The sequence below is a fragment of the Sorex fumeus genome, unplaced genomic scaffold (genome assembly GCF_029834395.1).
Source record: "Sorex fumeus unplaced genomic scaffold, SorFum_2.1 ptg000072l, whole genome shotgun sequence".
Lineage (NCBI taxonomy): Eukaryota > Metazoa > Chordata > Mammalia > Eulipotyphla > Soricidae > Sorex > Sorex fumeus.
Window position 1 is genome coordinate 51,026,706 of NW_026606129.1, and position 9,581 is coordinate 51,036,286.

Sequence of the window (9,581 nt, forward strand, 5' to 3'; positions counted from 1 at the left end):
GGAAGCCCATATGAGGCCCTGGGTTCAATCCTTAGCACTGCAGAAATGAATTAAAACCCCGAGGCTAAAGTGGTAGTACAGCGGGCAGAGCATCTGCCCTGCATGCAGCAGAGCCAGGTTCAATCCCTTACTCTCCTTAAGGTTCCCCAAACCCTCCAGGACTTAGAACCAAAAGTAAGTTCTGAACATCACCTGAACATCACCTGACCCAAATACCAAAAAAAAAAATAGAAGAAGAAACAAAAACACCTTGCATTGCTAGTACTGGTTAATAGGTGTGAGTAAATATTAGAGTAAATCTTCCCCCAGTTTATTAGCATTATAACGGAAGTACCAGTCCACTGACCTGCATAGGTGCATGTGTTTTATGGGGTGTCTCTGCCTGCCTGGCCCTGTGCAGTAGGTTTCTGTCCCCCCGCCCCAGTCCCTGGTACTAGCAGGTAGGTCACAGTAATGGGTTCTCGTCTTCCCTTTGCTTGGAGGAGGAATGATCGCTTGAGGGTGCAGTGTGGGGCACACAGCCTGTCTTGCCATGCTGAACATTCTGGAGACTGAGCCTGAGGTGGCTTTTCTAGATGAAGGCACCCATGCATATGTAGGGGTTCCCCAGGCTTCCCCTGGACATATGTACTTTTGTCTGGGCTCCATCACCGGAGAATTAATCCAGGCCAGCCCCTGTGATTCTCTGCCCCTTTCCATGGCTAAGAGCTGCCCCCTCTAAATATAGCCCTGGGTGCTGAGCTCAGGCCTAATTTTAGGCCCCGACTGGGAGGTGGCCAGGCCTTCTGGGCTCAGAGAAGCCACTGCTGCCCCCATCCTGCCATCCTGCTGCTGGGCACTGTCATCGGCCTGAGTGCCACCATGCCTGAGGAGACCCAAGAAGGTAAGAGAGGCAGGGAGGGAGGGCAGGCCGGCCTTCCACACCATGGACACGGAGAAAGCTGCCTGTTTCCTGAAAGCTGCTGTCCTCCTTCCTGGACCAGTCCGTCCCCGTGTCTCTGCCTGAGGAGGAACTCACACAGTCAGGCTGGATCCCTCCTCACTCAGGCCCTACCTCCACCTCAGGGCAGCAGGGAGGGATTTGGGGGAGCAAAGGAGGAGGTACTTTGGGTTGTGCCATTGTGTGTGTGAGCTGGCCAGTGGTCTGGCCAGGCCGGTCCTGCCTTCAGGGAGGAAGCTGGGATTAGTGGTGGTCATGGTTTCAGGAAGTGTTTGGGTAAATGGCCCTGATGAAGTGAACAGGCTTCTGGACATCTCCAACCTATACCCCAGTGCCCGCAACTGGCAAAAGTGTGTGTGTGTGTGTGTGTGTGTGTGTGTGTGTGTGTGTGTAGCGGGGAGGGCAGTTTGGTCCAGACATACTGGCTTTGCTTGTGCAGACTTCAGTGGTCATTCATGAAATTGCCCCAGTGGCTCCACCCTGCACCCTACACTTCAACCCAGCAGCCTGCCTCATTAGGAGGGGCCTGCTCTGGGTGTGTGCATACACATGTGTTGATTTTGTTTTGGGGCCACACCTGGGCACACAGGGCCTACCCCTGGCTTTGCACTCAGCAGTCACCCCTGACAGGACTCAGGGGACCCTATGGGAACCAGGGATTGAACATGGGTCAGCTGCATGCAAGGCCAGCACCTTACCCACTGTACTATCTCTCTAGCCTTGTCCAAGGCTTGAAACCCAATCTAAATTCAGTTTAGACAGATAATACAAAATGTTATTTTGGTTGTGTTTTGGGGCAGGGATTGGCGTTTGGGATGGAAATATCCCAAATTTGGTGGTGGGAAGGTGTAATGGTGGTGGAATTGGTGTTTGAATATTGAATGTAATCTAACATTGTGAACTAACTTATAAAATTTAAAGATTAAAAAAAAAGTAATGTGGAGTTCATGCCCAACTTAATCAGCTTAATCAATGGCTGAATAAATAGCAGTGCTCCTACATTATAAAAAAAATAAAATAGATTCAGTTTAGAAAGTATGAGGTAAACTTGGCCACATGCAAAAAAAAAAGGGGGCAATTTAATGGGAGCCCCCTCCCACCATCCATACAGATGGCAAGCAGGCAACCACTGCTTTTATTTACTTGAGCATGTCAAGAGCAAGTTTCAAGGAAATCATGAAGGTTGTTACTGTTCTGAAGATGACAGACCCAGAGTGCGATCACACTTGCCCCTCACAGGGGGCATTCCTTTAAAACCTCCCACTTTCCACTTTGCTACCTCGTTCCTTCCTGCACATCAGGAGGTCTGACAGAGCTAAGATCTAAATAATAAATAAAATTAAAAAACAGATATAAAAGAAACATTTAGCTCATATGCTGCCCGAGCCCATGTGCAGCTAATGCCCACATTGACCAAGCACATGTGGGTTCACATCTCCCTCTTAAGATGTGTAGTTTTATGTCTAATGCTGGAATGTGTGTAGGGCTGGCACACGTACTTTGCCTGTGGGAGCCCCAGATTTGATCTCCAGCGCTGTATGGTCTCCAGGGCACTTTGATGAGTGCCAGAGCACTTGCCTTGCAAATGTGATGCCCTGTATTTGATCCTTAGCACTGGGATAGGGGGTGGTGTGTGTGTATTGGCTAAGACCTTCTTGGGGAGAAAGTGAGACAGTACAGTGGGGTAGAGCCATTGCCTTGCACAAGGCTCACCTGGTTTCAATCCCTGGCATCCCATATGGTCCCCTGAGCACCTCCAGAGTGATCCCTGACAGAGCCAGGTGTAGATGGGGAGAGGGGGGCGGGGGGAAGGAAACTATCAGGAGAGTGGTAACACCTTCCCTGCCCAGTGATGGACATCCTTAGTCCCGTTCCTAGGGTTTACTAATTTCCAAAGGGAACTGAAACACTGCCGGCCCGGGCTCCCTCACAGGCCTTCCTGGGCACACTGTGTGAGTCTGATAAGGAAGGCAGGTCTTCTGCCTTGGCGCAGAGTGGGAGTGCTAGCAGCGGGTTCACACAGGCCCGCTGAATCACGCTGATTCAGGTCATGGCAGTCTGATGGCAGGGTGCAGGGCAGAGCCTAGCCTTCTTCCTGGCCTGGAGGCTGACTCACAGAACAGGGGTTGGACTAAATTTCTCCATGGCTCTCAGAAACACCCCTAGAAGTGAACACCTGAGTCCCTGAGGCTATGGGAGGGAAACAGCAAAGTGGCAGAGTCAATGCACAGAAACTGATCTCTGCAGCTGGGGCTCAAGGGTCATTCCTGAGTAGGTTTTAGGGGATCAAGAGTCAAATGTCCCTTTGTCCCGCCCTTGTCTGAGTCTCTGCTGCCAGGAATAAGGAGGGTGACCCCCAATTGAATCCTCCTCCTGCTGTCCCTACAGACACAGTGGCACCAACGCCGAGCCCAAGGAACAGGGTCCCGCTGGCCCCCAACCACGTACAGGAAGTGCGCCTGCACCCAGTGGAGTCCATCAGCGACCTCCACGGTGGAGGTGAGGGGGGCAGGAACGTGGGACGCACATGGATAGGGAGGGAAGGGGGCACACCCACCACCCTTCCAACACCCACTCGTCTGCCCACAGGTTCCCTGAGGCCCTATTTGGCCGAGGCGCAGTCCTGGGACGAGCTGTTGGGCATCCTGCCACCCTCGCTGTGTGCCCAGGCCGGCTGCAGCCCTCTGCAGGGCCGCTTGGGCTTCTTGTTGCTGCTGGCGCTGCTGGTGCTCACCTGCCTGGCTCTTGCCATCCTCGCCGTCTACCTGAGTGGTAAGGCCACCCATGAGCCATCAGAGGTGGCTGCGGGGAGCAGCTGCAGAGGCCACGGCGGGGAGGGTGTGGTGCGGAGTGGGGCGAGTCAGGGTGGCCGGCGTCTGATACCCCCGTGCCCTCCTCTTGGCAGTGCTACAGAGTGAGTCCCTCCGTGTCCTGGCACACACACTGCGCACGCAGGAGGAGGTACTGCTCAAGCTGCGGCTGGCCAGCCTCAGCCAACTGCGCAGGCTCAACAACAGCGAGGCCCGAGCACCCAGCTGAGAGGCGGCTGCTCCTCGGGGGCGAGAGTACGAATCAAGTGACCGCTGGCAGGTCTCTCCTCTCCCTGCCCCCTGGCCATACCACTTGCTTGGTCAGGCCGTTGTCTGAGTGATCTGACCCCTACAGTTGCCCACTTCTGACCTCTGCAGGCCAGTGGGCAGTCAAGCTTTAGGGTGCCAAAGCCCCAGGAAGTAACCCAGCCCCCTTGGCTCCTCCTGTGGCCTGTCAGCACCCTCTGGCCTCCCCCAGACAACAGGCCCCCAAGTCCAGAAATAGCTGTCCCCTCCCGGTCATCCAGGCGCCGCCTGAGCCTCCCAGCAGGGGGTTAGAGCCGCTGCTCACACAGAGCGGGGTCACCATGGGGAGCCTGCCCTGAAGGGCATAGGTGACAGGGAGACTGAGGGAAGCCGGTGGGGTGGTCAGGGGTGGTGGATGTGGCAGGGGCAGGCAGGCAGAAGGAGCAAGGAGCTGAGACCCTTCAAAGCAGAGCATTCAGTTTAATGATCTCTAGTAAGCTATAAATCAGCACATGAATTCATTCCAGTAGTCTCGCCTCCCTAATATGGCAAGTGTCCAAAACGCTGAAGCCCCGAGGAAGTGATTCATCCCAGGGGAGAAGACCTGAGAAAGGAAAGGGAAAGTGCCCCACTGCCCGTGCCACAGCCTGGGAGGGGGCAGGAAGGGGCCTCACAGCTGAGTGCAGAGGCAAAGGGTCCGAGTCCCCCTGAGCTGGCCTCTACCCCTCTGGTTTTTTGTTTTTTGTCATTAAAAATATAAAACAACAATTCACAGCAGAGACCAGCTGTGGCACTGTCTTCTGTTATGAATGCAGCTGAGGGCGCTGATGGTCTCTCGCGGGCCACGCCTCACAGGACATCTGCCCGCTTGTCCCGCACACGGCTGCGCGCCTTGGTCCTGGCTTTGAAGGCAGCGGCATTGTACAGGTGCTAGGGGTGGGGAAACGACAGTGACAACGTGGGAGGCTCCCCTCCACTCCTCCAGCCCCCAGCCCCAGGAAGCAAAGGGAGGGGAAGGGCGAGCCAGGTGCCAACCTTCTCGAAGCGTGAGGCCTTGCAGGCCCTGAGAGCAGTGGGGTCCAGCACCAGCACGGGGCCCAGGCCGAAGATGTCCCGCAGGAGCTCATTGTTCTGCGGGCAGAGGGAGCTGAGCTCGGGCTGGCCAGAGGCAGCTGCTGGCTACCCCCGGTCCCCGTCTCGCCCACCACCCCACCTGCAGGTGATAATGCAAGCCGGAACCCAGCACATCCTTGAAAGCGGCGTAGACCCGGCGCCGTGCCCAGCTGTCCACATAGAGCACCTCGAGCCCAAAACGGATCGTCTCTTCCTCACACTCGCCACCCTGCAGTGGGATGGGGGGTGTCCACATGACCAGGCTTGGGGGCTGTGTCTGGGGGCAAGGGGGAGGAGGGGCACCCTCTAGGACAGAGACACGGCCCCCACGCACCTCCACAAAGTGTAGCACGGCACGGAAGGTGGAGCGCTGCCGCCGGCGGTCGGCCTTGGCCCGGAACTTGTTGCTGTCGGTGGCCAGAGTGCGCAGGGCCTCACAGAGTGTCTCCATGTCCTCGTAAATGAAGTCCTCCTGCCGCGGAGGCAAGCAGCTCTCAGCACAAGGGAGTCCGCCACAGCGCCCACAAGTCAGGCTGGGGGTTACTTCCCGCCATGACAGCCGAAGGCTGCCCTGTTTGCTGTAGCAGCCCCAGCCTCCACCCTGACGGGCCAGTGGCTTCAGTAGTAGCCGCCCTGCAGCCCTGCACACCTCCAGGTCCTGGGCGAGCTCAAAGAGTAGAGCGATGGTCTCGCCCGCAGCCATCCGCAGGGTCACACTGTCGCTGGACAACAGCAGGGTCAGCTGCGGCAGCTGCCTGGTAAGAGGGCAGGCTGGGCTGCAAGTCGGTCCTGAGATTCTTGACACCCCCACCCCCAGGCCTTTCCCAGGGGGCAGCTGCCCCTACCTGTCCAGGATGTGGCTGATGTGGGTGCTGGGGCAGATGGTCAGTAGCAATGCCCAGGCCTGTAGGGCAGCACAGAGCAGGCCATGCAGGCCGGCGGGGGCCGCAGGGGCTGTGGAGCCACCTGCACCACAGGACCGGCTGAAGACACCTTCTAAGCATGTGAGGCAAGAAACCAGATCCTAGAGGCATAGAGAGGCAGGAGAAAAAGACTTCAGATGCCCGGTGAGGGCCTTGGGGCTCTACTACCTGCATCCAAAATAACTTACCTGGACATCAGCGGCAGCAACGTAACAGCCCAAGCCAAGAGCAGAAGCACACTGTTGGAGGAGGGCAGAGCCAGGCAGTCAGGTCGAGATGGGTCCCAGGCTCATGGGAATACCCCGTCTGTTTGAGACGAGGAGAGGGACAGGTGTCGTGGGACAAGGGGTCACTTACATGGAGCCGGGCAGCGGGACTAGCTGTGGTATCGCTGAGCACAGAGACCAGCAGGGGCTGCAGGCTACGGAATAATTCCTCGCCCTTGGGTCCGGGGCCCAGCTGCACACAGAGCAGGCCCAGCACGGCAGCCGCCCGCGCCTGCTCGTCGCCCTTCCCTGCAGGGATGCTTTGCAGTTAGTCCAGTCAGCAAAGGTCAGCACCCAGCCAGTTCAGGTCCCCCGTGTGCCCCTGGGCCCAACCTTTCTTGAGGCACTTTTCCAAGGCATCGGCCAGTGTAAAGCTGCGCTCCAGCAAGAAGTCAGGGAGGAGGCGGGATGCCAGGGCCAGGCGCAGGTTCTCAAGAGCACCTTGCCGGGTCTTGGCACTGGGGGACGTAGAGGGAGTGGAGGGAGGGGTCATGGGGTCCAGCCCTACCCGAGTCACGTTTGGCCTGGGCTGAGCAGGGACATGGGTGGAAGGGTGGCCTGGCAGTCAAGGGTACCTCTTGTCTGTAAGGCAGTCCACATACTCCTTCAGCTTCTCCTCAAGGTCTTCCTGCTGGCCCTGCTCATCCACGGCATCCCCGCCTGCAAGGCCAGCTAGCCGGTCAGTCTCGCTTCCAGCCCCAGTCCATTGAACCCTGTGGGTCCCTGTCAAACGCCCACCCTCTCTCACCAAGGTTGTCCTCCCCAGTGGTGCTCAGAAGACTGGGGCAGTCACTGGTGGTGCTGCGGGCCTCGCTGGCAGCCTCATCTTCACTGGAACCTGAGTCAGCCTGGGTACTGCTCCGGGCACCTGAGGGGAAGCAGAGGCACTTGTTCTGCCTTCACTGTTTTTTGGCTTGTTTGTTTTGGGGCCACACCTGGTAGTACTTAGGGTTTATTCCTGGCTTTGAGCTCAGGGATCATTCCTGGCTCCTGGCAGGGGCTCGGGGGACCACATGGGGTGCTGGGGATTGAACCTGGGTCATTCACATGCAAGGCAAGCGCTCTACCAGCTGTACTATTTCTCTTGCCCCCTTTGGTTTTTTGGTTACCCCCTGAGATGCTCAGAGTTTACTTCTGTCTCTACACTCAGGGATCACTCCTGATGGGGCTTGGGGGACCATATAGAATGCTGGGGATTGAACCCAGGTCAGCCGTGTGCAGAGCAAGCACCTTACCCACTATACTACTGCTCCAGCCTGGACTGCCTCCATTGTTGGGTTCCCTCACCAGGCCCACAAAACGTTGCAGCTCTTTGACATGGGAACACTGAGGCCGACGAGGGAAGTGCAGGGATTGGTACAAGGGCAGCTGAGCCAGGAAGCAGGAGAAAGGGAACATCAGGCCCAGGCTGGGAAAACCTAGCAGGCCAGGGAAGCAGTTTCTCTGAGACTAGAGCCTGCTCCCAGTTCCAGGTAGGCTTATGACCCAGCTTGGAGCGAGGAGGAATCCAGGCAGATCCTGAGGGAGCACAGTCACCAACCAGTAATGTGGGCTGCCTCCAGTCGCCAGGGTAAGGGTCAGGGCTTAGATGAGAGAGTCAGAGCCAGCATTCAAATCTCAGTTCCATATCATAACAGGAGTATAAAGGTCATATGAGTAGCCTTCAAGGCCTGGTTTTTCATCTGCAAAAACACCTCTTTCGGGAAGGGTAACTGACTAAACAAGTGACTATCTTTTTTATGGGGGGGGGGGTCAACAAGCTCACCTGCAATCCTGCCACTCAAGCCCCAGAAGCTCCTAGTTTCCCAGGGCAAAGTATCCCAGGCTTGAAGCTCCCAAGAGCTACCCTGGTTTATCCCAAGCCTTAGGTGTCCCCCACACAAGTTAACCTATTAGGGCGGTTGCCAGCCAGTGTCTAGCAGATATCCCAGCCTTGCAGAGTAAACATGTGTTGACAGTAACAGACAAGTTCCTGGTAGACTCTGATAAGAGAGTCTGGGGCCTACCATGAGCTCCTGGGAATTCTTCCTCAGTCTAGAGCCACCAAGAACTGGACCTTGCGGTTTTCCCCCAGCTTCTTCCTCAGTGCCCAGGGCAGGCAAGGCCTCCCTTCAACTTCCTAGTCTAATCCAGGAAAAGAACTAAGGCTCCGGGTATAAAACCAGGAAGCCACGGGTACAGAGCACAGCGGCAGGGCGGCTGCCTTCCAAGCGTGAGGCCGGCACCAGCGCCCACCACCCACCCGACTCTGTCCCCCCACTCCGGAGACTTAAGGAACACTTGGCTCCGGGGGCTGGGCAGCGAGTTGGTTCTGTTCAGCGAGTTGTCTCACCACTGAGGACGAGTGAAGTACAGGGCCAACGGGGAACCCGCGGCCGGAGAGGGTGTGGGGGTCGCGGCGTAGCCGCGTGGCGTCGGTAGCGGCGACCCTCCCTCTCCCTGCAGACCTGGCGTGTGGTGCGCTCAAGTTGGGCGCGCACGTGGCCGCTGTCTGCTGGGGTCGGTGCGGGCGGGCGGCGGCCAGCACTGCCTCCGGGCGGGTCGAGGCAGGAGCCGGCAACCCAGGGCCCTGGGGGACACCGCCAACCACCCCCCGTTGGGTCCCGGATCACTGCCCAGGATTCGCCCATGCCCCCGACTTACCCGCTCTGCGGTGCTGGCCGCCCTTGCGGGGCGCGCTGCTGCCCTTACGGGCACGCGGCATGTCGGGACCCGGGCGCGGAGGCGCAGGGTCAGGGCCCGGGCGGCCGGGGGCTCCAGGCCGGCGACACGGCAGCCGCTGCGTCGAGCTGACACTTGGGCAGACGGTGGGAGCCACACTCCGAGCGCGCCACCATCTTCGCGAGGCGCCCCGCCCAGCCAGGCGTGTTTTAGCGCCCGGCCCAGCTAGACGGGTCGCCGGGAAGGCGAGTTCCGGTCGCTGCAGCGCGGCCCCGCGTGCACGTGACCGAGACTACGATTCCCGGGGGCCTGCGCGCGCAGTCTCCGCCGGCCCGCGAGGCACGGGGCATGCTGGGGGCTGTAGTTTACTCCGGGGACCTGGGAGCCCGCGGCGCTCTAGCTGAACTATGCACCCACAATGCCCGAGGCCCCCCGCCCCCACCCCGCACCGCCGTCCCCCACGTGCACACAGACTGACCACCAAGTTGGGAACTGGAAGCTGCCAGTCACTGCAGAACCAGCTTCTCTGGGCATTTTCCGTGTGTGTGTGTGTGTGTGTGTGTGTGTGTGTTGCACGGGGTAGGGGAAGGGCTGACGGAGGAGAGAACGAGGCACTCGGTAG

General features: G+C 58.3%; 2 protein-coding genes across 3 annotated transcripts; one reads left to right on the forward strand and one right to left on the reverse strand.

Moving 5' to 3' along the window:
* The first annotated feature begins 861 nt into the window (after nucleotides 1–861).
* Nucleotides 862–4,478, forward strand: LSMEM2 (leucine rich single-pass membrane protein 2). Its single transcript, XM_056129694.1, has 4 exons — nucleotides 862–883; nucleotides 3,329–3,439; nucleotides 3,530–3,712; nucleotides 3,846–4,478. The coding sequence occupies exons 1-4, from the start codon at nucleotides 862–864 to the stop codon at nucleotides 3,977–3,979; spliced, it is 450 nt and encodes a 149-aa protein (XP_055985669.1). The 3' UTR covers nucleotides 3,980–4,478.
* Nucleotides 4,456–9,366, reverse strand: IFRD2 (interferon related developmental regulator 2). 2 transcript variants are annotated; one of them, XM_056129005.1, is made up of 12 exons: nucleotides 8,942–9,357; nucleotides 7,047–7,166; nucleotides 6,874–6,958; nucleotides 6,632–6,756; nucleotides 6,390–6,547; nucleotides 6,221–6,271; nucleotides 5,955–6,133; nucleotides 5,759–5,864; nucleotides 5,444–5,581; nucleotides 5,210–5,338; nucleotides 5,032–5,127; nucleotides 4,456–4,926 (listed from the first exon to the last, which is right to left on the reverse strand). In XM_056129005.1, the coding sequence occupies exons 1-12, from the start codon at nucleotides 9,000–9,002 to the stop codon at nucleotides 4,846–4,848; spliced, it is 1,329 nt and encodes a 442-aa protein (XP_055984980.1). In that variant the 5' UTR covers nucleotides 9,003–9,357; the 3' UTR covers nucleotides 4,456–4,845. The 2 variants fall into 2 exon arrangements, with proteins under 2 accessions (XP_055984980.1, XP_055984981.1); XM_056129006.1 differs by lacking the exon at nucleotides 5,210–5,338 and having other exon boundaries at nucleotides 8,942–9,366.
* Nucleotides 9,367–9,581: the final 215 nt, after the last annotated feature.

Excerpts from the sequence above, each read along its gene's own strand:
- LSMEM2 (XM_056129694.1), top strand. The coding sequence starts at position 862 with ATGCCTGAGGAGACCCAAGAAG. Across the intron at positions 3,440-3,529 it reads CAGCGACCTCCACGGTGGAG|GTTCCCTGAGGCCCTATTTG; the intron begins GTGAGGGGGGCA and ends GTCTGCCCACAG. Across the intron at positions 3,713-3,845 it reads CCTCGCCGTCTACCTGAGTG|TGCTACAGAGTGAGTCCCTC; the intron begins GTAAGGCCACCC and ends TCCTCTTGGCAG.
- IFRD2 (XM_056129005.1), bottom strand. The coding sequence starts at position 9,002 with ATGCCGCGTGCCCGTAAGGGCAGCAGCGCGCCCCGCAAGGGCGGCCAG. Across the intron at positions 6,272-6,389 it reads GTCCCGCTGCCCGGCTCCAT|TGTGCTTCTGCTCTTGGCTT; the intron begins GTAAGTGACCCC and ends CTCCTCCAACAG. Across the intron at positions 4,927-5,031 it reads AGGCCTCACGCTTCGAGAAG|CACCTGTACAATGCCGCTGC; the intron begins GTTGGCACCTGG and ends CCCCACCCCTAG.